Raw genomic sequence first — 27,502 nt, 5'->3', positions numbered from 1 at the left:
AAGGGGTTTATTCACCCTGAAAAATTACACCTTTCCTTGTCACAGGTTTGGTTCCTGACTGGAATTATTCATACTGATACATTTCCCAGTACTAGAGGCTGTGTCAGGAACAGAGGGGGAATCTTAACTGGGGGAAAGTGGTGCATATCACAGTAGTTTCCAATTGGAACTTTTTCTTGGGATTAGTGTTGGAATTATAGGACTGCTGAGTTGTTAGGCTTCTGCTTTTGGCCAAGTGTACCAGAAGAAACTTGCCTGTGTAGTTGTGCCACTCCGTGTATTACAATGCCAGTGCAGCTTGCCACGTAGCCACTGACTGATGCACAAGTTTTCTGTCCACGGTGGTCGTATCTTGCACGTACCTTTTACATTGTAGTCTGGACTGTAATTTCATGCCAAGACAGCAGCATGTCCTTCCCAGACCAGTTGAACCAAGGAATATGACAGAAGTTAGAAGAAGGGTATCTTGGTAAAATCCTTTTGTTATCATCTATTTTTTTTAAAGCATGGTTTAGGAAACAATTAAGGGTGGTAAATAATCTGTTACAGCATGTTTGTCGTGGCTGCTAAGGGGTGGGGGTCGCCCATTTAGCAGTGAGTCACTTCCTTTTCTGTTTTCACTGCTGGAGAAGCAGAAGATAAGGAGGCCATTCAAGTTGCAAAGTGTGTTCAGGATGCTGAAGTCTGTAAGGAACAACATCTTAAAGGACTGCTTCACTTTGTTGTGTTGGAGCCTTACTGTGACTTCAAATTATATCCTAGACCTAGAGTGGGACTTAAAGCTGTAATCTGTGTTTTGAAGCACCTGTGCAGCACAGTTGTGATCAACAGACTTGATAGGCACTTCAGTACCTCAGTACTTCTTTGTTGTAGGCTGAGAAGCTCTCAGTCAGCAGGATGTAAATTGTTTTGTGGCTTACAGGTGAAATATGGAGCTAGTTCTTTCTACTGGATCCGTCTCTTGCTGTAGTTAGGTAATAAAAAGGATAATGTCGTAACTCCTCTCTGGAAAGCATAGACTCAGAACATACCTATGGAAACACAAAAGCCAGTTCTAGTCCTACTCCAGTGAAAAATGTCATGTATTATGTTATTCTGACATGTGTGTCTGTTAACTATATCAAATTTTTACAGAATTGTCCATGGCCATGGGGGCGTGTATGTCTCTATCTGTATCAGTTGGTATTGGTCAAATATAAAAGAGTCACAGCAAAAGTCTGTCTAGCCCCATATCCTGCTTCTTGATAATGGCTAATAACTTGTGTATGGAAAGAGTATGGAAAACAGGATGAGGATGGAGTGATACTTCCTTTGGCAAAGCCTCCCAGCTTCCAGCGCGTTCTGGTGTAGGCACCCTTCCTGAGCTGGAGTCTGTAGCTGTATCATTGTTTTTGATTCTCCTTGATGGACCTTTTTCCATAAAATTGTCTAATCAGTTTTTTTGAAACCCACTTGTGATTTTGGCTGCCATGACATCCCGTGGCAGTGAGTTCCACAACATCATTAGGTATTGTGTGAAAATGAATTTCCTTTTGTTTGCTTTTGAACCTGCTTGCTGCCTGCCAGCTTGAGTTGATGCCCTATTTTTTTTTCCTGTTAAGACTGTTTTTAAATAATCATTGTTGTTTACCTTTTCCATGCTGTAACAGCTTGTCTAGAACTTCATTGTTATTCTTGTTTTCCAAGCTGAAAGGCTCCGGCTTGCTTAAGTTTTCCCTACGCTAAGGCTTCCCAACATCACCTGCAGCTTTGGAGCACCATTATTCTTGTCCATTCTGTAGCTATGTATTTCCACAATTACTGAAACTCTGCTCAGTGTTGGAGAGGTGGGCGTACCATGGGTATATTCAGAGGAATAATGACATTTTCTGCTTTGTTCTCCAAAAAATTCCTAATGAGATGTCTTTTTCCTAGATTCTAACACCCTGCCAATCTCTTCAGAGAACTATCCACTTCTCCAGGATCTCTTTCAGAAGTGGCAATAACTGATCTAAAGAACAGTGAGGCTGGCTCTTTCCTCATGCATTATTTTTCATTTATGAACTTTGAATTAAATTTACTATTTTAACACCCACTCACTGAATACATTTTAGGTTTCATTTTTGGGAATGACTTTGTATCATCAGCAACCTGCCTGCAGCATTTCCACATAGTTTATGGAATATGAAACAGCAATAGGCACATCACAGACGCTGTTCTGAGCCCTCTGGGGAGCTCCCTACATCTCTGATGCTGAACATCTTTTTCTCTTGGCTACGATGTTTTCACCAGCCATGATGTCGCCTTTTCTCTCTTTCTCTCTTCTTACAGCGAGGTTCATTTATGAGCTTGAGTTCATGCCATAGCTAATAGTCTGGTCATTTCCCTTGTGGTACCTGTAGGGATTATCAGTTAATTCCTCATATCAGTTTGTTATTTTTATCTGTGCTGCTGCCTCAAGTTCATTCTCCTTGCTAAAGGGCTGTAGCTTTGTGTATTTAACATAGATACAAAGATTCATTGAGCTTTCTTGCCTTATCGCCTGGAAGTGTTTTCTAAATACCTCCTCAAGCTCTTGTTTCTGTGAACTTTGTCCTGCGACTGCAGTGCAGATTTACAAATTGGAACAGAGTTCTGTATTTGTCTGTGGTCAAATTGCTTTGGGATCTTTGGTCCTGTAGCTGAACTTTTCTGTGTGTGTCTTTGAGGACAGTGACACTTGTTCTCTCCCTGCAGAACTAAAACTGGAATGCATTAGTATGTGGGGTGGGGTCAGGAAGTCTGTGCTGGAAGTTATTCTAGAACTGGGTGACTATGTTTTTTATGGGATAGCCTGAAGTGAACAGAGGGACAGAAAAGGGCAAAAATAAATAAATACCTAAATATGCTAATAGGCCATGGTTATGGCACTTGTGATGACTGAAACTTCTCAGCCTCACTGCTGATGGTTCACATGAGTGACATTACTCAAGTTGATTCTTATAGTAGTGGGCTGTATGCTTATGAGACACATAGAAACTTAAAAAAAAAAAAAAAAAAAGTGAATAGCCTGATTTGCTTATTATTTTGTAATTACTCTTTTCTGTATATAAGTCCTCTATACTTTAATTGGTTTGTTCTTCAGTGAATCAGTTAACTAAAATCCAGCATAACACACCTGCTGTCAGGAAAAGAGCCAGGTACTTCACAAAGTTGACTCGAGTAACGTTGCATTGTATGAGACTTTGGAGATCCAGCAGCCAGCTGCCCCGCAAGTCACACTGCTTCCTCGCTATGTGTCTGTGAAGAATGGAATTAACTGGCTATGAAAACCACTGTAAAGACACATTTTTGATAAATTCTGCCAGTGGCCAATGGATAGGAAGAAGCTATCTAAGGGAGCACAGACTTGCTTGCATCTGATGGACACCCTTTGAAATGTGCATTAACTTTCTTCAGGATGAGAAGTGTTTCTTTTCAGGACAGCCACTTGAGTTTTGTAATGTGAGTTTCATTCAAATGTCATGCGAAATCAGGAGTTAATAGGATCCAGTTTTTATAGCATTGTCCTTACACAACTGCACTATATAGTAATCACAGATTGAGTTTCATGCAGGATCCCAAAATGTTTATTTTACAGCATCCTTCGCTGTTTGTATAGCATTGCTGTGGCCTTTCTCCAGATGGGAACATGTGGGAAAGCAAAAAGCAGGTGGCTCGCTCAAGGACGTGAGAATCTATCTTTAGTGGAGTTAACTGGTGTCTTGCTAGCACTTGTGTTAGCTTTGCTTTGGTCTGAGCAGTCACCTGGGCTGTGTTGCATTCCCTTTGCGAGCTGCTAGCACTCCTTAAGACCATATTTTGCAGGAAAGCTGTCCTAAGGACGTGTTGGGCCCTGAGCAACAAGCACGGGCAACTCTCTCGTGTCTCTTATTTGTGCTGAGGAAAGATAAGCCTTGCTTATGCTTTCTTTCTCGGTTGATTATGATAAGATTTATCTGCCTCAAGTATGGGAGGTGGGGAAGGCACGGTCTAAACCCTTCCTGAGAACTGGTTCCAACACCAGCCAAAATCAAAGCCTCCTTTCGGTGTAGGGAGCTGGTATTTCTGGTCCCGGGTTGGTATAGCTCTGTCTGAGGCATCGCGAGCCTCAGAGGTTTGCTTCTGGATGTGCAGCAGAATTCAGGTTGACACCAAGAGACCGTGTTGATTGTAGCGAGGACAGAAACACAGAGCTAGGCAGAACTGAGCATAGACCCAGAAATCTGGCTTCTCTGACCTCTGCTTTAATAGCATGGGTAGTTACGGCCTTGGTAAAATGAGGGAAGGAAGACGAGGAGTATCTTCTCATGCAATAGTCTAAAAATATTGAGAAATACCATTGCTGAGGTTTTCTAAAAGATTAGAAACTTTTCAGATAACTCCTTCGGCAATAAATGTGTCAAAATTTGGAAAATTAAAATAATCTACTTCTCAGGCACAATGCAAAAATAAATAAATGAAAAATTACAGCTTCTTTTGTAAACAAACCAGAAACCTTAAGGCCAGGTTTTTTTTTTTTTTTTTTTTTTTTTTTGTTTGTTTGTTTTTTTTTTGTTTGTTTTGTTGCTGGATAAGAACACAGCAGCTACTAACGGCAATAGTTCAGCTTAGGCTTGGTAGAAGGAAATGATAGGTCTCAAATATAAGCTACCTCACAGGAAGATTGTAATGAAATCCAGCCAGCTTCAAGAGAAAAACAAAAAATATTGATTTTATTCTGAGGAAAGAATGAGAAAAAGAACAGATGTATGGAGTCTTCTGTCCACTTACTGCAGTCTGCAGTGCTGACTTAGAAACAGGCAATGGGTTAGGCTTTTCTTCTTGTGCTTCCTCCTGTAGAAATGCCCTGGGTTAGACACTGAAGCGATTTGCTTTGGGATAGTACAGGGGAGGGAGAACAAGGACCTCACGCAAGAAGTGACCTAAGCTCTGGGAAGGTCTGTGTAATCTAATTTACAATAAAATGGTATTTACAACGTTATCAGACAAAGCTGAGCAGTGTTAAGTTAAACAGCATATAATGTGATTAGTGGGGGAGCCGTGCCCATGATGTCATACACATTCTCTGAACTCTTGGAATGGGCAGATAATGTCTCAGGCATTTATTCTCGGGTGACACATTAAAACAAAACAAAAAGTCCCACCTCCATGCAGCTCTGAGAGGATGGGAGGGAAATGTGTTTGTACACATGCACGCAGACAGCTCCAGGGGAGCTGACGGCGCTGCAGCCAGCCGCTCCCTTTGGAGCAGAGCTCGACCTGTGGTTGCACCCTACCTGCGTGGTGCTGTGTGGTGGTTAAAACAGGCCCTTGGGAGCTGCTTAGGAGCTCCAAGTTCTATTCCTGACTCTGCCACAGAAGTGGGTTTTGACCGCTAAAGCTTTCTTTGCCTCTGGTTACTCCGTTTGTAGCAGGCAAAGGTAGTCAGCCGTGTCTGTAAAGTGCCCTGAGTGAAGAGCTGCATGTAGATGGAAACCACTGGCATTCTGTTCATTATGCAGAACAAATACAGCTAGACCACAAAGAGCTTTGCTGCAGATAACAGCAAGCAATTTCATAGTTTGTAATGGCCCATTCAGAAAAAATTAAATCTTTATCTTTCTGTCTCTCTGAGGCAAGCAGAATGGTATTAAAAATTTTGGCTAGACTAATTAATCTGGTAAGCAATACAAATCCCAGCTATAGGTTCACATCCAAGATAATCCAGCCTGTATTTATTGTAAAGCATGCTTGTTGAACTCCGGTGTAGAGATTGACTAGATAGTATTCCCCATTTCAGTGGTGCATGGAATGAACAGAGGCTAGACTTGAGTTCAGACGGGAGCTACAGATATAGGGAATGAGACGGGGCCACAGGCAGAGCTGGAAAAGCCTGAAGAAAAGTGGCGGGTGGGAAGGAACAAGTGGGCTTGGAAACCACGGCTCACACATCAGCTCTATTATATGCCAAAATCAACTACAACACTGGTGCGATCTGCAGCTTTTGTCACAACAAACAGTCACCGTCTTGGCTGCAGCGCTGCTGTGTGCTGATGGCAGTGGTGTGGATTTGTTGAGAACTGGCGTGCGTCACTATCGGTTGACCGCAGAGAAGTCTTTGTTGCTCAGAAAGTGGGAGCCAAACTTTTATCTACGGCTGATGAACCAGGAGCAGGGGCCGAATGTAGTATGAGCAACGTGGATCGTTGGGCAGTCCGATCAGACCCGTGGGATGTGCTGATACCAGCAGTTAATGAAAGTGAAGCCTACAGGTCATCAGCTTTTAAATAATCAAGACCAACAGCTTTACTGCAGTAGTGTGATTTAACACTGTGTAGGTATGTGCTACATCATAGGTGCTGCTTGTATTAAAGAGTCTTCGAGTTAAATAGCATTGCACAGCTTATTTTGAGGGGAATTTTTATCTCAGGCATTTTTACATTAATGTTTTTTCCAGTCTTATTACAAATGAAGTATCTGATCGTTGCAGATGGTACCACCAATGGATAATTCTGCATGATGGTACCAGAAGGACGTTTAAAATGACCTAGAATAAACTCTCGAAGAACTGGGCATCCCAGAAACATTCCCAGACACACAACATTTTCAGGAATGAGTATTTCTGACACTCCCATTTAGAGCCACGTACAAATAGTTACCTGAAACCCAGGCCAGCAGAGAAGCTGCGTGAAGGCAGATTGCACACCGTGCCTGGAGAGCTGGGGTGGGATGTCCTGTCCTGGGCCTCAGGTTGCCCATCTGTAAAAAGTGGGGTGTGATGCTTTGTCTGGCCTAGGAAAAGTGTTTGGAATGGCTAGTGACAATTGCCAATTAGGGACATTAACAGTCCTTAAAGTAAAAAAAAAAAAAACTTCACCAACTGTAGAGTCTGAATATCTTCATGAACAAACTGCTTTCCTCCCAGCTCTCACAGGAAGCGAGTTAATTGGTAGGCCAATAACTGTAATGAGGCAGAACCTGGGGTTTTGCATGCGTATAGTGAGATCCTCCCCTTGGGGCCAAACTCCTGTTCCATATTATGAAAGCAGTAAAAGGTCTCCTCAGCAGGTGCTACATAAAGGCATTTCAGCTTTGCCTTTGCAGCGCTGGAATTGCCAAGCTATTGCTTTCCTGAGTCTCCACGTGAATTCCCCAACCCAATGTGCAACAGCTGTGTGAGAGATACAGCCTTGAGAAAAGGGGTGGCAAAAGAACACCACAAATGGGGATTTAATCAAATAGCACAGAGCTGCAAAACATCATCAGCGTGTTTCTACTCAGCTTTCCTTTGGGTAAGGCAGACCCTCTCAGTTTCAGAGTTCAGAGAAGAGAGGTAACGTGCGATTATATGCTATCCAGGGCCACATTGTGTAGCTTAGAGTTAGTGAATAACACTGGATGTGTTTGTTAGTGCAGTGACATGGCATGGTTTACTTAGAATGATGCCTACAACCCTGAAGGAAGATCTTTCTTTGAACTGCCTGCCTGTCGCTACTGCCTCTGTAGATTTAATGAAGGAATGGTTTACCACAGCACCTAGATTTTAGCCATTCAAGCCAGGAAGTGAATTAGAAGCTGCAGTGAGATGGGGCAAGTCTGAGAGGGTGGAAGTAATTCTTGCAGTATAACTTAATTAGAGCAGAGTAGCATTTCCCTTCCTTCAGAGGTGGTTGTGGAAGTAGTTGCTTTCTTCCTTACTGAAGCCTTCTGAAACATAGTTTACACACACACACACAAAAAAAAAAGTTTACACCAAAAAAAAAAAATAAAAAGGGCAAGAAATAGTGAGAGTTATTGTTTTGGACTTGTCCTCAAAAAGGATACGTTTAGCAATGCTTTTTGTTTAATCCTTTTCAGAAGGAAAAATTTGTTGCACGTCAAGTCTACCTGTATGAGTTTCCACGGTGTTTCTTATGTGCTTTTAGGAAGGCTGTCTTCCTTGTCAAATAGTGACTGTGCCTGTTTGAGCCGAGTGATTGCTTAGTTATGATTGATGGATAAAACGGGGGAGGAGGTTGCATCAAGGAGAATATAGCTAGCTAACTACTGTGGTAGGATAACATGTTAGAAGAATCAACACCATTACAAAACTGACTTTTTTTTCTTGTTTAAAAGTCATAAAAAAAAATCTTTTTTTTTTTTTTTTTTTTTTTTTGTGTGTGTGTGTATGCACTTTCCAGAGTGATCAGAAGCTGAACAGCAGTATCTGTCAGAGAAGATAAATGACTTACTAGCAAATCATCGTACTTAAAAGGAAGACAAAAACCTGTGGAGTAAGGGAATGAGTTTTAAATTAGCCATTTCGCTAAACTTTGCCCTAATGAAGGGCTAATCTTTGGGCCCCTGCAAAACAAATGAGAGCATCTAGTTAGACACAACGGAAACCAGCTATTGAAAAGGCCTTTTCCTTATGAACCTAATTGGCAGCAAAATAGTTCCTTTGGTAGCTGTCTTCATTTAACAATATCTTTCCCTTTTCCTGATTTATATACAGTAAAGTAAGGACTCACTTAATTACAAACACATTTGCCTTTTTGCAGATTGAAAACTAAATATGCTTGAGTGAGTTTAGCTAGAGCACTCAAAAATAAGGTGCATAAATTCTGCAGCATAAATTCTTCAGAGGTTGCCTGAGGAGAGCTTTATCTGGAGGAATTTAAGGTAGTGTGCACTCCGAAAGCCTTTCCTGTACATCGAGGCAGCCCTGTGTGCAAGGTTAACTGGAGCGTGGGCCGGCGTGGAGATCAGCTAACTTTACACAAGTTAAAATCTGACCAGGGATTTCAAGGATATTTTATTCATTAAATTAGCTTGTTCTCCTATTCTTATATATAAGGGTAAACCAAATATTTCTTTTTCTAAAATCTGAAGATAGATTTTGTCAGTTGTTTCAGAATCCTAAAGCATCAGGCACTTGATTGCTAGAGCAGCAGGATTGTGCCTTTAAGGCAGAAGGAAGGAATGTGTCAGTCATGGTCCCTCTAAAGCAAGGACTTATCTTGATTATAGAATTAGCGTGGTGGTAGAATATGATCTCATCGCTGTGAAAGATTACGTGAAATATCAACTTGGCTGGCCTTAAAGCAGTTCTTTTCTCAGCTGCATTTGCAGTGCAACAGTGGCCACAGGGTTCTGTAATTTGAAGAGACGGCCATAAAGATATTTTGGAAAATTTGGCTAATCGTATGAATTCCAGTAAACAAATTCAGGGACAGATAAAAGCATGACTGTCTGAAGTTTTCTTTGACTTTTTAAATCTTACTCTAAGACTCTTAGAGCAAGCAAAACTTGAACACTCTTAACTTCGTAGGACTTACAATTTCTGTCAAAACCTGTGAAAATAGATACTGTTAGATGAAAAGTCCCGGCAGTCGATGTAGGCTGTAATGTAACTTGGTGTTTAGCTGTGCAGAACCTGTCCGTTGGAGGTAAGAATCTACCTGGAAAGTAGGCTTCATCTGAGTAATGAGCTGCCCAATCTGAGGTGTCTGAGGAAAATTCACCGGGTTTATTCATTTGCTTTTTGTTTTACGTCAGCATCTGAAGTGTTTCCTAGAACAAGGAAAAGTACAAAAAGTATTTCTCTACTAAATCACGTGGATGCCTGGCATGTGCACGATGTGTTTGTTTGTTTTTCCAAGGTGAAATTCAAAGACCATACCAATGCCCTGGGCCAAAAGGAAGAATGGGAAGAGATACTCAGACAGCACTGGCCAGGCTGCTCTCATGCACTGATTCCAGCTGTGATCTCCTCAGAACCTATCTCAATGGGAGAATGGCACTGACGCCCTTCAGCTCGTATGGAAAGAGGATAGGGGAGATCCTGAATACTCCATGCGCAATGTTTGTCCTAAATCCAGTTATCTTCCCCTGATCCACTTTGTTATTCAGTGCATTAATGTCCTCTCTGTCATCCTGTGACATTTGCAGACATAATCCTGCTCTCATAAATAGTTTGTGCTCCTGCAGCGTTTTCTGTCATACTCAGGAAAAAATAATTAAAAAATAAATAGCCCTCCACAGAGAAAAATTCTCACAAACACCGTCTTCACCCCAGCACTGTCTCCTTTCAGATTTCTGCCACAGCTTGGACTTGCATCCCAGCTGGGTACAGGGCAGGTTCAGGAGCTACTGCACATTGCTTTGAACTGCACAGCCCATTTGAGAACTTTGGGGCTAGAAAGCCTTTCAGCCTCCCACTTCGTATGTATGCAATGTAATCCATTCGGGTCATGAATATTAGACTTTATGCTCCAATGGAGAGCCAAACCTTTTTTTTTTTTTTTTTTTTTTTTTCTTTTTTAAATGCTGTACTCAGTTCTGCTTCCCCAGTGGGGCGATAGGTGCCATGCACCATCTGCAGTCAATGTCAAGTGGCGGAGGCTATGTGGGCACGATCGGAGCCTTGGCTTGATCCCCCACGTCTGTGCAAATAAAACTTGGGTAGATGCTGCCAAGCCGAAGAAAATTATTTTTAGGGGTCCCAGGAGCATTCAAATGACCCCTATGTTTGGAACATAGGCCCTATTCTGAGAGGCCCTATTTTAGGTCATTCTGTGTCTGTTTGCAAAAGCCTGGAAGAATTGTGTTTAGCAGAAAGGGGTTCCCAGCCTTAGCATAGCAGAAGTGTTTTGTTTTTTTGTTTGTTTCTTTGTTTGTTTTGTTCTTTTTTTTTTCCCCCCTCTCTGATTCTTTACCAGAAAACTCAGCAGCAGATCTGATTTAAGATGATGTCTGAAGCTGAATTGGGAAGACAGTTGACTTTCTCTGCTGCAAAAAGTGAAACTTCAGTGAAAAGGGATGAGTCACGGGCTTTCTATTTTATGGGCAGTTCATTGAGCTAAAAGAGGAGAATAGAACCTTTTCTAAACTACTCTTTCTTGTAAAATATGCATAAGCAGAAAACTTTAGTTAATGTAATTGAAGTTCTGTTAAAAAGAAATGGTGAAACATAAGATAGGACTTAGTCCCGTATCCGCGGTTTTCTAGGTAATCCTGTAAAGAGTGGAAAAAAGATGAACCACGAAGAAAAGAAAATTAATGCAGTACTTTCCAATAGACTGCAGTGGGCGTTGGCTGAGAGTCACGGTTCATTTGACTTGTCTTTTAAAATGTCCTGAAATTTCTGTCTATGTCATTCGCAGTGAAGATGCTTATTCTTACTGGGAGCCTGAGACTGAGAGACGATTTCTGTGCTCCAGAGCCGCAGTGGCCATCGGGAGGTACAGGGACAGGTGTGAGACTGTGATGAAGCGCTCGCTGCCCTGCAGCTCTGTGAAGACTGACAGCTTTTTGGGATGAAATAGAGCTGTGCATTAAGGACCTCAAATTCTTTCCAAGGAATCTCACAGATAGTTGAGAGTGAAGACATTGAGTCATTTCTTGGGAGAGGATTTTGTTTTTATATCCTCAATACAGGGTGTTGCCGTAATATTAATCATTATTATGGATAGAAACAAATGCATTCAGGCTGAAGTTTTGACCCAATCTGGTTTTCTGCTTTTCTGCATTGGTATTTGCTGGTGTGAATTGTGTGTTTTTTCTTTTTCTCTCAGTAACAGTATTTCTAATTATGCCAAATGGGAACAGCAGGAAATGGCATGACCCGACTCTACAAGCAAGTCAATTTTTTAATTTTTGAAGTTATAAAGGATTTTTTTTCCCCCCAAAAAAATATTCAGATGTTAATGTAACTGTGAGGTCATGTGTTCCTTCTCTACTGTACTGTTCATTAAGTTGTGATCTTTGAGAGTTCAGTCTAGAGGAAAACACACATTTACTTGTGTTGCTTCTTTTAGGATTTAAATTCTGTTAAGCTACACAAAGAATAGTTGGTCCTTGAGAGACTGGGCACAAAACTACATTGTGTGGTTAACATGCTTTAAGCTCTTGATTTTTCTGCTTGTGCTATCTCCTGTCAGGTCTCTTCTACATTCTCCTCTGAACTGGTTTCTGTATTACAGGCTGTGGTTCTTCCACTTGTGTCTCAATGCCAATCCCATTTTTCATTCTGCTTTCCTAAACCATCACTTCTCGGGTTCAGAAACCTTCTTTAAATTCACATTGTCAGCCGTATTCAGAGTTAGTAAGCTGCAATATATTAAAATAACATCAGCTTCTCTGCCTTCTCTTCCTTGTCTGTCTTCTCTATCTTGGCTTGCACGCTGCCAGCATTTCAGAGCAAGCATCAGCTCCCTGTTGTGCATTACACAGTACCTCGTTACCTGGCATGTGGTAACTTCTGTCTGAGTCCTGGCATATTCTTAGCAAGTTCTTCTTCCTGTTCGTCAGGCTGGATGCGTTGAAGAAGCAGTGTCTAGATCTGGATTGAATCTAGGATGAAGTTGTGAAGTTCAGGACCGAAATGGCAGAGGTGCGCTCACCAACAAGGTTCTGGGCCTGAAATGGGAGGCCTACGTTTGGTCACCTGCTCCATCACTGGAGAGGAATGGAGCTGGTCCAGGCTGTTATCAGCTTAACAGAGCTTTTAGTCTCTTTACAATGTTGTGTGTGTGTGTGTGGGGGGGGGGGGGGTGAGGCTTTTAAATTCTGGATTTGAAGCAATTGGGTTTCAGAAATTTTGGAAATGATGAGAGGCAAGAATGCACTTCCTGCAGTGCATCTCTCCCAGCTCCGAAATTCCTGCCTGTGTTGCCACAGAATGGCTTAAAGGCTTCAACCTCTGGCTTTGAGCACCAGATACATCATGTGCCTTTCACTATCCCCACCTTTGTTAAGGAAAATGTTATGACGTGCTCCTATCATGTTCACAACTTTCTTTCTTTCTTCTACTGATTATTTCCTCCTAGCACCGAAACAAAATTAGACCTGTAAGAAGATGTTAAATCAGAAACATCTCTACACTGCTGGCAAATCTCTGCAGTCAGGCTGAGGAGCCCCTAGACCTTATTTTAACTTATTCTGGTTTACACTGATGTCATTTAATTGATTTCAATGGATTACTTTGGTCAGCTTAGTGTCAGGCTCAGAGGCTATGGCAAATACTTGCGTGTTGCTTCACATCAAAGCTTCACCTCTCGGTACAGCTGCCCTCCCTCATCCTTGGCAGTGAGAAAGTGTAACGCCCTCATAATCTCTCTTCTTCCCTAAACCTAAAAGTGCAAAAGGATTTTGATCAGACACTGTCAAAGGATTGGGCTTGTCTCAAAAAAAAAAAAAAAAAAAAAAGAAAAAAAAAAAGTTGAGGCTAGAAACATTTGTCTAACATTTTCTTTACGGTCCTAGGGAGGGGTCTGGGTTTTTTTTTTGACCCTGTGCTCCTGCATTGCCAGTTCTGCTGTGCATCTTTTGTGGGCTAAAGGGGAATTGCTTTGAATCATCTCCATCTGCTTGCCAAGAGCTGCTGCTGCTGTCTCAGCCCTGGGATGAGAGATCTTCTGTCCATGCTGACTAAGAAGGGGAAGAGAAGAGACAGGAGTTTCCAGGATTGGTGGATTGATAAGTATGGCCTAAGAGTGGAACTGAGAGCTATCTTGATGTTTTGGGGATGATGCTTTGGGGTGACCAAAACTGTGTGAGGATTACAGAATTCATCACAAAGACTTTAGAAGCAGTAAGTTACTTGAAAACCATGTCTACTTCTGTCTCTTGGTGTATCAGCCAGTGTGGTGATGTACAGGGGCAGCGGGGAATAAAATGTGTGTAGCAAAAGCTAGGAGGATTGAGGTTTAGGCTCCCCTTTACTGGAACGCAAGTACAGCTTTGTAGGAGTCAGGGTTTGTCTGCATTGCTTGTTTGAGGATTCCAGGTACGAATTTTATATTAAGCATGTCTTAGCCACCCTCCTTAGTTCTCTGCTCCAAGCACATCCACGCTGCAGCAGAAGTGTAGACCAAGTTTTCTTTGCATTGGAAACTTTTTGTGTGTGTCATTTACACAGACCCCCCAAACTACCCGGCAGTCTCAATGCCTGCTTCCTGTAGTTCAAACCTATAGCTAATTCTGTTGTTGTTGTTGTTTCTTTAAGGGGGTTTGAATCTTGTTTAAATAAATTTTGAAACGTCTTGTTCTTCAGTCTTTGGATAGAAACGTCCAGCAAGTGTTACCCCAGTTTAAGGGAACGTGCTTTTCTTGAGCTGCTGAGACTGTCTACGTTTTTCATTAGGTTCTCTTCTTTTTTTTTTTCTAGCTTTCTTTTTCTTGGTCTTCACTAATCAAATTGAACTTAATACTTGAATCAAATTCTAAACTCTGATGTTCAAAGAAGATTTGTGATCAGGCTGAAATAATTAATCCTGTCCCTGCTGAACCCACCTAATCTACCTGCGACTTGTGTTCTTGCCCTTTTTAGTGCAACGTTTCTGTCACCCAAGCAAGAAAAATAGATCTTCACATGCTTGGCCGATCCATGTAAGCCACTGTTTAGTGAATGGGCCCTTTGGTCTGTCATTTTTTTTCTGCTTGTTTGATAAACTTGAGACATAGTTACTTTGAAGACTGGGCATTATCTACCTGCTCAGGGAACGGTTCCAAGAAAACTGAGATTGGATCTCTGGGCTGCTGACAAGCTAATTTTGGACATTATTGCAAGCCTCAAGGTCAGTGTGCCTTTCAACAGCAGAATAGAATTTCTGGTGCATTCATCTCGTTTTAAATAGGTCTCTCTAAACCCGAGTTACACTTTCTTAGTGGTGCGAGAGCTCAAGCACATGTACATTGCAGAGGAGTTTAAAAACTATTGAGGTAGGAAAGGAAGAAGACCTTGTTTCAAACTTTGGAGAGGGAATTAAGTAACAGCAGGAGTCTTCGCCCCTGTGAGCCTCCATCCAAACTCTGGGTTAAGAAAAATACTCACTGTGTTGTAACGAAGCTGAAAAGAACTGGTGAGCGTGTTTTCTGGGAAACAACTAGATGGGTTTCTGGAGTGATTTTTGTTCTGTAGTTTACAGGCAGTACCACAATAAGGCCATTTAAGGCAGTTTTAGTGAGGAGGGGAGACTGCAAGAATGGGGACGCTGAGCTCTGTTTCTCCAGGGCAACCTGGGGGAGTTGAGCTGAGATGAGATGTGAGGCTGGTGGGACCGGTGTGGTCATGGGTCCCACTCCTCTCCGACTGCCCCGAGAGCCTTGGCCCCTAGAATTCTGGCCTGGCAGTCAGGGGACAGCGCAACTATCCGAAAGGACTGCTAGGTGGCTTCTGCTGTACTGTCAGAACACGCCAACCTCTTTCTTAATTGCCAATTAGTCCTGGTCAAGCATCTAGGCAGAGTACTACCCAGGTGTGTGGTGAGAATGTACAGAAATTTCATCTTGCATGCAGACAAGCTGGCAAAGATGCCGTCTTGCTACAAATAATAAATGATAATACAATTGAGCTGTGCTTGACAATGGAAGTTAATGTTACCTACAAGCTGCCCTCCTTTGTATAGACTTGCTGCTTTTTTTTTTTTAGTGCTAAGTCTGGAAAGCAGAAGTAGCTGTTGGGCTTGCTGGAGCTTTCACCAGCAAGGGTCTAAATACATGCACAGCTGGCTGGAGCTGGGCAGAGCTGGGACTGAGAGGACCAGCAGCTGGAACTGCCTGGGTTTTCAAGCAATAGGGTGACAAGCATAAACAAGGTAACACTTAAAGAAGGGGAGTTACAAGAATAGTCTCCAGTGCATTCATTTTTAAGCACTGCAGGTTAGGAAACAGAGAGGGTGTGTCCTGCAGACCAAGAGATATGTGTCCTGATACCCTTGCTGTGCATGAATGTGTGCAAATTGTTATCTCCGTGCTTTGGTTTCTCCAGGAAACGGGGGAAAATTGTAGTTAGATGAAATATGCCATGTCAATTATTTTTCTTTCTTATGAAAGATCCTTCCTCTTTCTCCACGCCCTGCAATGTGTGCCGTGTTTTGCATGCTGTTTCTCTACCCTCTGACTTGCTGACCTTCTTTGGGCAAATAAAGGCCTGATGTAACTTCCCCTGAGTCCCATCTGACACCGCTGCCTTTTGATCCCATCAGAGCAGTTTTATGATGACTGGAGGGAGCGCTGCAGAGCTCTCAAAGTGCAGTTCTTTGTCTGCCCACGGTTGACCCCCACTGTCTGGAAAATCAAAACTGTGTCTGGAGAGAGTCTCCTTGGCTGTTGGAAAGTGGCAGAGAACGGTAGCTATATTTAATCTTTAATAAATGAGCAATATTAGGTGTTTATGGAATGTCTGCAACAGTAAATAGTATTAAAGTGCAGGTTAACGTTGTTACTACTATTTTCAAGCAAGGGGAAGGTACTGTTACTTTTAATGAAGTGCTTATGGCTTTGTTGATTGCAGGAGTGTCCAGCTCCCCGTGCTGTAGGACTGCAAAGCGCCTGAAGAGGTGATGTTCAGCTTAGGTTTGTGTGTTCAGGCCTAGCTGGTGAGACAGGGATTACTGACTGCTGAAATCTTGCCTCTAGATCCTGCACGATTAGACTGGAAGGTGGCAGGTCTCTTGCAGGAGCAACTTTCTCCTCCACAAACGGTTCTGTCATTTTGGGATGAGACTTGTTAAGGCCGAGGTCTCTGGTTTGGCCATGTCGGGGTCAGATCTGTTTGTGTTGAGTCAAGATCTGGATAAATTAAAAACAAAGAAGCTCAAGACTGGTCTTTGACGATTTATATCCAGACTGTTTATCCGTGAGTTTTGAAGAAATTTGTATCCCAGGGTTGGATTTCAGGAAACTTTCATTTGGGGAGTGACTGCTAAAAGTGTTGCAAGAACCCTAGAAACCAGAATTCTTTGTTCATGAGCCATACACAGTGCAGACAACAGCAACAGCAGCACTCTGTTTCCCCAGGAATTGCAAATAGGCTTAACCCTGAGCTGGAAAGACCATACTCTGGAGAGGCAAAAGGAAATTCAGTATCTGAGCTAAGTGTGTTCTGACTTCCTTGGGAGAAAGTCTGCCAACTGCACAAAGTTATGATGATGATGTGACGAGGACCCACCGTCCACTGAGGCCTCCACGAGCCAATGACGTTCATGGAGGACTACAAAATATGCAGTCCCACAGGGTGGGAGGTATGGAGGTAGGCAGTAGGCCTTTATTATTCTTACCCCGCTATACTTGGATGCCTTGGAGAGCTTCAAGGTAAAACTTTTGATGTCCCTTTTACAATGATCTGTTTCTTTACGTATTTTGAAATATCTGGTTCCAATGGTACTAAAAATTTGCTGTGACTGAGAACTTTTCCAATGCAAAGTACTTGTTAAAATACAATGCGTGTCCAGGCCAGACTAGACCAGGCTTGAATAAAGATTGTACTATTCTCCAAAATATATTGAAAGTTTGGCAATTTTCTTGAGCTTACGAAGTAACTTTCCATTGAAGTCTAATTATAGGCTTACGAGTAGAAAGGCTTTCCTGTTATATAAAAAATAATAGTGACCTTTACGAGGTCCGGTCTGTAGTTTTGAAGGCTGATGCTCAGGGATGTGTTGCTATTTGTCTCTCTTTTTTTTCCCCTTCTCTTTTCAGCAAGTAATTCTAAAAGTGTCACTTTTTCCAACCCCTTTTCTGAGCAATGCCATTTGTGTTTGTCAGCCCAAGCTTCATCCCGGTGTGATAAATGTTCGTGCTGGTCTATTTGTTACCTTTCTATGCGCTGCATTTTTGTCTCCCTTAGCGTGGGTCTGTTTTCATTCTTGCGGTATGCTGTTTGGCCCTAGCTTATGTTTGTCTTCCCCAGCTGGAGGTGGATGCCACATGCTACTACTTCTTAATCTGTTCCGTTTGAGGGAATTTTGCTACAGTACCAAGCAGGTGGCATTTTCTGATAAAGCATAGGTACTCTCTTTTTATTTTTGCTGTCAGCATAGTCCTCACTGTCAGGCATTTAGAGTCTGAGAGTCAAAAGTTGCTTTTTATTTATTTGCCTATTTCAGATAGCCTTAATGCAGCTACCTGGGCTGTCAATCTGTTAAATTAAGCTCTGGATCCCCCGTGCTGCTGGAATGTAGGTTCCTACCCCAAAGCTGTGTTTGAAGTCATTTATGTCAACTGTTTTGCACCTCAGTTTATCCATTATGAAACTGGACGTGATGCTATCTGAACAACAGTGTCATTGGGCAGAAGAACATGCATTTGCAATGTATTCGTAGTATTTGTGAGTCTTCTGTCAAAAGATTAAATGGGGAAAAGTTATGGGGGAAATGGTGTGCGTTGCTGCTTTTAGTCATTACTCTCACATATTTTCCTAATGGCTGTTTTTTGCTCAGGAGCTGATGGATTTAATTTGTTCTGTAGTTTGTGGAACACAGGTGCAGCCCTGAGAAGTGATAAATGCCTTTCTTGAGCACTTCCATTAGCTTCAGCTTCTCACAGGACTGGGCCTACAGTTTATTATTGATAACCCAGATACTTTGTTGATCTCCTACTTGTAGGAGATGTTCTGTGAAAAACTATCTTCTTTGATTCCAGCAGTCTTCACAAAATTCTTTCTGTTGAAGTTTAGTTTATTATTTTAGGGTTTCCCACTACAAGTGAGATTTATACTGCACAGTGGTGCCAAATCAGGGCAAGAGCTCAAAGCCTTTAGTACAAAATATTTTCTGCAAGTGCTTGATACACCAGATAAATTTGATCGAAAACAGCTATTCAAATCTTCCTAGAGCAAATACCAGGCAGATTTTTCAAGGAAGGCTTTTGTATGTGCTTTATTTTTACTTTTATTCATGTTTTCCTCATCCTTCTTTCCTTAGCTTAAATTTGAAAGGCCTAAAATTGTACTTTTGTTGATCTCATAAGCTTTTCTGTTTGGATCCATATATTCCTTATAGCTCCTGGGAAGATAATCAAAAGCAAAATTCTTCTTATTAATTATAGGAACTCAATAATTAGACTAGCTCTTTCTGACATATATGTAATAAGGCTAGGAATATACTTCTTTATTTGGAACCTTAGATTCAGATCTTGAATTCATTATACTGGCAAATAAACTACTTTCTTGTAGTGCCATGAAGCTTTTCCACTTCTGAAAGGGAAAAAAACAGGGCCAAAAAGGCAGGTGAGAGGGACAGAAGAAGACGACTCATATTTTCTTCTTAAAGAATGCATAAATGCTGGTGTAAGTCTTATCCAACATGAGGTATGTAAAATATTAGAGATGTTCCTTCTCTATCAAGTTTCATTTTTGCTTCAATAAATAGTCCAGATATGTTTTAGGAATTCTCTATCCTAAAGGTAGCTGTGACTTGGAACAACTCAATCTCAGGAATCTCTGTAGAGCTGCTGCTTTCAAGAGAAATACACGTCTGATTTTCCAAACAAAGGGTGTGAGATCATTATTAAAGTCATTCCTTTTCTCCTATCTTTGTATGCTTGTGTGTGATTTTGTAAAAATGAGCTAGCACCATTAGAGGTTAGTGTCTTCCCCTTATTTATGGGCTGTTAGGATGATTTACTGTTCGTATTGCAGCAGCACCGAGAGCTCAAGCTTCCCATACGCTGGGCACCGTGCAGACAGCGAGTGAAGTTGGCTCCTGCAGGAAGGACTTGCTGTTCGTTGGCTTCAGCCCTGCCTGGGGAGGAGTTGGCCTTGCTCCTGAAGCTCTCCAAAGGGATGGAGGTTTGTCTTGTCACTGTTCTTGAAGCAGTCTGGTTTCTTCGTATTCCCCACTTGCCTGTAATCTGTCAGGTTAACCTAACTCCATGGGTTAGCCCAGGGGGGTGTTTGTGTGCGTTAATCCTAAAACCACACTGAGAAAAAGAGGGTTGAAGAGTACACGTTATCTTGTGTCCTTCCAGTGGTGGTACTCCTGTCTGATTTTGATTTGAGCAGGTGAATGACTCAATAGCCCATTAGCGAGAATTTGACCTACTATGTTCCCCGTTTCCCTTTCCAGCTCAGTATAATTTATGTGGCAATTATATTTCAGTTGTAACTCAATTCCTGGTTTTGTTCTTATTACAGAAGTTAGTACCGAAAGGCATCGTGCTGACTGAGGGCTTGGAATAACCACCAAGCTATTTGTCTTTAACATACAATTTTTCAAAGACAGCATTTTAATGAGTGGGAGAACATAACTGGGCTAACTGTACTTTAGAAGCTCAGCTCTGGTCTTCATACTCTTTGAATTTCAAGCTGTAACATCAATGCTGAGTGATACCACTAAAGAACTGTGAAACGGAGAGCTACCCCCGTTCCCCCCTCCTCATCCCCCCTGCAAAATAAAAAGCAGGGGAGAAAAACAATGCTACTCTGACTTATTTATCTTTATCCAGTTCCTCTGTCAGTAAGGGGATAAAGCGAAAAATTCAGAACAAAGTAACTTAAAAAATCAAAGGATTAAACCCCTATGTATGTGATCCTGATGAATTGGATGATTCAGAAGATGTTAACCAGAGCAACAGCTGTAATGGAAGGAGAGCCTGTAACAAACAGGTTTTCTGATTTATCGGGGTAATCAAGCATAGAAGTGGGCAGGCACTGGGTGGTACAGAATACCAACATTTTTTTGTGCTGCCTTGGAGATATATTTGAACCTTTAGGGAAGAATTGCCCCCCCCCCCCCCCCCCCCCTTAATTCCACTGCATTTTTTTTTTTTTCTTCTTTTCCTGAAAGTGTAAGTAGAGCACAAGCATTGCTTTGAATCTCATTTTTAAACTTGTTTTAAATCTTCCTCAACTTAAAATGGTTATTGCTTGTTTATTGCTGTTAGTAATGGAACAACCTCACAGGAGACTAATCCTGCTTCTGGAGAACTGCGTTCCCTAACGTAAGGGAGGAGGCAATATGTGCAATATGTGAGGGGAAGTGGGCAAATAGAAATCTAGATGTGCTGGGCTGCTTAGAGAAATGCAACAAGTACCCTCTGCTGTTTTCAGTGTGGTTTGGTTTGGTTTGGTAGCAATTAACGGCCTTTGGATTGAAAACTTTTTAAAAGAAATCCCTAAGATAACTCTTAAAAATCACCTTTAATGGCATTTTCCTTTCCTGCTAGTGCAACGTCCCAGCCTCTCTTTTATGTGTGAAATCAACAGGAACATGATGCAGGCCAAGTTTAACATCACTTGACTGTGCCTGTGTGCTTAACAGTCTATGTTCAGTGTGGTGGGACCGAGGTTTTCACCAAATTTTGTCTCTTATAACGCACGTTACATTTTAAGATGCTTTGCAATTTTAATTCAGGGAGTGTTCCCTGCAGTACAGGCTTGATGCTCCCTGAAATCCCTCAAGCAGTGTAGCTGCTGAAAAATGCCACATCTTGGTATTTATTGGACTGGGATTTTTTTTTTTTTTTTCATGCAGAGATGTTTCCTTCTTGAGATCAAATTCCTGAAGAGAAGCCCTACCTTGGCTGGGCAAGACCAGTGATTCCAGTGATTCTGAGCTCACAGAGGTCTGGTTGCGTCATCTATTTCTTCCTCTTCATTATTGCTGGGTATTTTCCCAACAGCATGAAGTGTTCATTTCAGTTTCCCATGTGGTGATGGCAGCCTCTTTCACATGGCCACAGCACCTTCTGAAGCTCCCTCTGTGCAACACCAGCCATAAGTAATCAGCATATATAAATTCCAGCCACTTGGGACTGGAAGGAAGAAAACACTGAATCACCTCTCCCCAGCGTTTGTTTTCATCAGTATTGCTGTATTTTCTTAGTCTTAAGATCTTTCTCAGTAGCACGTTTGTCTGTTGTATGTTTGTTAAGAAAATAATTTTTGTTTGCTTGTTGCAAGGAGGAAAGTTCACTGCACGCATGTGATATTTGTTTGGTTTCCTGATGTGGTTCCTGAAGCCAGAGTGCAAAAATGTTGATACAGCCTCTTGAGATGATTACTGGAGGGAAGCAGTCTTTTCTATTGTGTGTGCATGCAGTTGCCCAGACTTACTTTTTTATTGTTATTATGCGTCCCTTAGAGCAGGGGGTTTAGTGATAACATTTTTTTTTTTTTTTTTTAACAAGATGCATGGTGCTGTGGTAAATAATTTCTCTGCAAGCGTTTGAATGAAGCTGTTCCCTAGTTGTGAGTTTAGCACTGTTTCTGTTCCTGAACTGGATGCGAGTTCAAAACCTTTGTCTGTTCTCTGCTTTCACTACTTGCTAGTTCTGCTGCTGGGTTTGCTGCAGTTCCTGTGTGAGATGAATTTTTCTGTGCCTGGGAGCCCAGTCACAGGCTGAGAATCCATTCCACGAGGCAGAATCCAGTATCTGCCTAAATGAGAAACCTCTTAAAAATAATGTTGGAATAGTATCACAGGGCATCCAAACAAGAAAAAGAAATTAAAAACAAATGAAGAAAGCAGACTGCCTTTTGTGCCTTCAGGTGGAGTAAATCTGGGCTTTCATAAATATTTTCCCTGAGTTTGTGATTTCATAGCTGAGTGCCTCCCAACAGAACCACCTCTTTGCCAGTTTTTTACCAGCCCCAAGCTACTGCTTTCTCCCCTCAGCCTACCTAAAATTCTCTGCTTCCAGCACCCCCAAGTCAAAGCCCCTGCCGCGCGTGTGGTTCCCTGCCTGGCTATAGCTGCCGCCTCCCCTCTTCCCTCTTGGTAGCTCCGGCTCTTGCCCTCTCCTTGGCCATCCTGGTCAACCGAGCCCACCTGTTTGTTCTCCTCTCGCTGCAGAAAGCAGTTCCCCATCTTCTGGGGCATTGCTCTGGTAGCAATTTAGCAATTAGCTCTGGTAGCAATTTAAGAAAACCTGGACGCCAGCTGGGACTTCCAAGGAAGAAAAATAAGATGTGTCTGAGAGAAAACAGGTACGCCCCATCTCTGGGTTCGGTGAGCTCTAACAATACATCTGATGAGGCAGCAAAAATATTTTGGGTAACCTTAAGAAAAGCTGTCTCCTGCACTACATTATCATTACTAATGGCACATTCCTGGTTTCAGTAACTATATCAAGGGTGTTTATTTTAGGGAGAAAGGGCACAGTTTATTTTGCACAGAAGGTGTTTGGGAATGTTTGTCATGATGTGTCAGTGACAATTCAAAAGACCTGGCGTTGCCCTCTTTGCAAATCACCGTTTGACTCCCCTGGCTCCCGTTGCTTTAAGATCTTGGTATTGAAGACGTCTCCCCCAGTGCAATGTTGATAATATTTTTAACAAAAAGAGCTTTCGTGTAATTGATATCTCCAATAAACTGAGCTCCAAAAGCATGTTTTAACCTGTGTATTTTGTAAACACGACATGAAAAATTCACAGAGAATTTCTGTTACATCCTGAGGCAACTGGGAGCCTTTTCCAAAGTGAAGGCAGGGGAGCTACATGGTGTATGAGGAAGAGAGCGTGAACAAAGAGCAGCCCAGATGGGAACGTACAAGCAATTGCGCTGGCAATTAGTAGGTCTCGTGCACCCGGCAAAAGCTATTTATTCTACTGTGGCCTCAAGACAGGCTGCCTGGTGGAGGCACAGGGTATGCTGCCAGAAAGTTCTGTGCAGGTTCAGGGACTTCACCTTCCTAAGCAGCACCAGGTTTTGCTGGTGTTGACTCTTGCTAGCACAGCTCCACCACCAGCAGCGGTGGGACCAGGAGTCCCAGCAGTGTAACAGTGTCAGCTGTAGGATGTGCATTTTCCATGCCCTGAGCTGACCTTGGGTGTGCAAAACTCTGGCAAAGCTTTACAATGTAGACATGGCCCGAGGCAGATGGAATTTGCCAAACGTGGTGTTTAATGAGACAGCCAAGTGAGCATAATACACAGCGAGTTCAGTAATGCCCCTCAGGGCTGGGGTCCTCGGAATGTGCTGTGCTGGAGCAAAAGGAGCGACGGTGGAGCCGTGCAGGCCCAGCACAGAGCCAGGCAAGCGGCACACTGTGCTTCAGAAGAGACCTGTTGGAGCTCTCATACGATCCAGTGTGTGGTATTTGTTATAAACAGGGCTATTCTGAAAAGTGTATTCACAGGTTTGAACAGGTTTCATCTCAGGTCCTTGAGGTACAGGTTTCGAAGTAGTTGCACGTTATTGTGTTCCCCTGAGATGTTGGGGTACCGTTGTCACAAAGTCTGTACCTCGCTGTGTCGGTTAACCTGCCTGCCTGTGCACAAGTGAACGTGTCATGTCATACGGACACACGGTTCAGACATGCCTATTGCCTTGTGATCCTCAACATACCTGCAATTGGAAACACGAAGAAAATATTAGCAAGAGGATTTCTAAAGGGTTCTGAAGGACAAGAGGGGTTCTTGTGAGGGGGCTTTTTCTTACTCTTTTTTTTTTAGGGCAAATCCTTTTATGTTATCTCCTACAAAAGCTACTCACCAACCTCACCATTTGTGGATGAGGGCCACAACCCATTCATCTGTGCATGAGGGAAGGCATGGGGTAAGGAATTCCTGGGTTTTGCACCTGCTGGCAGATGCAGCACCTTTTAAATGCTTTAGAAAATGAGACTACATTACTTTTTCTCTCTTTTCGAGATGAAGTTTTCTCTTTTCACAGAGCATTTTGCTCTTTTAGACTGATTTAATCACAGATTAAAAACCATTAGAAACATGTTTTGAGAGACCTGGTCGGGCATTAGACCACACCCAGCAGGTTATGTCTTTTGCTGGCATAAGTTTAAATTGCAAGGAGAACCTAATGAGAATGCTAAGTGTTGCATTTCTAAAAATGGAACTCTGTGAGCAAAATCTCCTTGAACTCAAGGGAAATTAGTTCTACTTTATTGAGGAGCTAAGAAAATAAACATTATTATTGCTTGGTTCTGAAGTGCTTTTAATTCAGCACAGTGATCTCTGTTAGAAAGGCATTTAGAGCTCAGCTGCTTGACAGTAGCTTGCTTTTGGACACTTGTCTTTAGATTGTAAGGAATAATAAACTACTGCTACTTGTTTTGTAGAATTTGGATCTCTTTGTGAGATGACACTCACAATGTTGAGATGACACCATGACACAAATGTAAGTTCAAGTCTGATGGAAGCTCTGGAGGAGCACTGCAATAGGTTAAGGTATACGCTAAGAGGGGAAAAAGAGTGAAGTTTGAAGTGTGGTGTGTTTGGTTCTCCCTTCTCCCATTTCTGCTCTGTGAGCACAACCTAAAACAGATCCCCTGCTGGTATGGAGGTCACACAGTTTATTTCTGTCATGCTCACGTGGTCTTGTCAATAACGTGAGCTTTTTTAAAAACCAAAATACATGGTGTCACTTTGTGTTATGATAGCATCCAAGGACCAGTTAGGATCAAGACTTCATCTGTTGCAAGCTGAATCTATTATGAGATGAACACGTTGCACTGATCCACTGAAAAAAATCCAACCCAAGATGCAACAGAGGAATGCAACAAGCTGTAGGAGGGGAAGCGAGGGTAAAGGAGCTGAAGTGATGGGTGGTCTGCACAATGCTAGAAAGGAGACAAAAGGCTATATGCTAAAAACTGTCACTTAGAACTATCCAGGCAAGTAACTGAAAGATAAGACTTGGAACAGGGGAAAAGACCTTTGTTTAACTAAACACTAAAGACATCTGAAAGATCTTGAGTTGATGTGTGGCTGGGGTGGGAGGAGGCAGGACAGGCAGGTGAGCAGATTAATGGCATTGTTGCAGCTTGCCCATATAATGTTTGGGATTTTTATTTCCTCAATTGCATTTATTTGGTGGGGTATTGTTGATACAAGCTTGGTCTAGAAACATAGAACCAAGTCATTTGAAAAGGTCTGGCTTTAGGAGAAATGTATTCCTGTGTGCTCCCACTGCTTTTCAGGGCTGGTGACCGATGTGTGAAAGTTTGACTGACAAGGGAGGCAAGTGCAAAACAAATTGGAGAGGAAATGAAGAAACTCCTCATGCTGAGGATGTAAGATGGGAAGCAGAGTAAATGAAGCTAGATTATTACATAGTCTAAAAATATTCCTCTGTCACAGCTACTTATTGAAGGCAATAGTATGTTCTCCAGGCTATTAAATGAAAAATCAGAGATAAAATGTCAGAAAGGCAATTAAGTTATCTGTGGATGGATGCTACTGCCATCTCCTGAAGAAAAAAATGGATGCTTAATGAGAATTATAAAAATTATAAGATTCTGGCTAACCACAGTCTCCTTTAACCTGAGTACTTCTGCTGGAACGAGAGCATGACATTCAAAATCTTCCTGTCTCCTGGCAAATCTGGAGTCGGAGGCAGTATCTTGGAAACCTTGGTTAGGTATGTAGTATTCAGCAATTTCACAGATGAGCTTCCAGGAAACCTTTACAGATTTTGCAATAAAAATAGCATTCATATATGACTTTGTTTATGGTGGGGCCCTACTGTGAATTGTTTGGGTTTTGTCTGTAAAATTTCTAGCCAGTTGGTCTTGCTAAGAACAAGTGTAAGTTGGAGCACTATGGCATTTAAACCCTATGAGAAGAAAGTAATATTTGAAGGGAAATCATATTTTGGGCCCAGCAAGTTTGACATTGACTGCTGCCAGAGTTTTAAATATTATTGAGCTCAACAAAGTTTTCCATCAAATTCCAGAATCATCTGGAACGTTCCCTTTTATGTGAAATAAATGCTTGTGAGCTGCCAGGTGATTAACAATGTTTGCTGAGATGTGAACAACGGAGGGTGCCTCAGGAGACTCTGCTTTGTTTTGCTACTGTAATTTCCAGTAAAGATTTGGTCAAGACTTGAAACTCTCAGATGATGTATTTTGCAGCTTTAAGTTAAAATTCAGACCTGCCAAAAGGTTCTTGATTGCTGGCTTCTCAGGCTGAAACCACCTAATTTTTCCATTGTGGTTTGTATATCTAGTTATGGATGACCATTTTATCTCTCTGGCTTCAGAAAAGACAAACACTATATCACTTCCTAAGTGAGAGGAAAAAAAAAACACCACCTAGTAAAATATTAGTAAGATTTTTCAAAGAATTACAGATTAATCAGGTATTGTACAAATAAACACTGAGAGTCTAGGCTGTAGTGAAAAGATTTACACCCTAACAGAGATGAGCCATTGGTTACATTTCAAGGAAAGGGTTGGTGTGGAGAAATTAATGGTTTTGAGGAGGAATCTAAATTGAGAGGGCATTTGGCAGGCAAAATGAAAAACTAATCAAGCATAAAGAGCAGCAAAAGCTTGGACACAAAATAAACCAAAGAAGCAGCAAACTTAAGGAGGAAGAAATAGAAAGAGCATAGAAATTAGAAGTGAGAATTAAAACAAGAATGCCTTGAAACCTCTAAGGGATATAAGAAAGATTGGTAGTTAATGGGGTGATGTTGTTAGCAATTTATTGCAGATATAAGATACTGTGAAGAGACTAAGTATTATTGTCGAACTGTGAGCCATGTGTAATGCCAATGCAGCACCTGCTAATTTTGTTAATGCAAGGGGATGCTTAAATGGCATTGGGTCTTCAGCATTTTAAACTATGCCTCCCTCACTGTTCCTGTTTGTGCAATTCAGCAGAAATTGCAGTGGTCCTGCGGGCACAACCAACAAGTGTGCCTGCAGTGGATTAGCTGGCAGTGTATTGGGTCCACCATGCATCTGAGACGTTGCAGTGGAACTTGTTCTGTATCAATATTGACTATACCATGCTCTCAAAATCACTTGGAAATGCTTCTGAATGTAGGCGTGTTCTGCTTTCATGGAATAAACACGC

The 27,502-nt window shown here is 42.0% G+C and overlaps 1 protein-coding gene across 1 annotated transcript in view; it reads left to right on the top strand.

Moving 5' to 3' along the window:
• LOC311444131 (uncharacterized protein) overlaps positions 1-27,502 on the top strand; it is a 99,827-nt gene that overhangs the window by 4,991 nt on the left and 67,334 nt on the right. Inside the window, exon 3 of the mRNA XM_084535032.1 lies at positions 19,382-19,531. Coding sequence (XP_084391158.1) covers positions 19,382-19,531 — 150 coding nt within the window. The remainder of the gene's footprint in view (positions 1-19,381; positions 19,532-27,502) is intronic.

Source organism: Aythya ferina (genome assembly GCF_964211825.1).
Source record: "Aythya ferina genome assembly, chromosome: 13".
NCBI lineage: Eukaryota > Metazoa > Chordata > Aves > Anseriformes > Anatidae > Aythya > Aythya ferina.
This window is presented reverse-complemented; position numbering and strand designations above follow the sequence as displayed.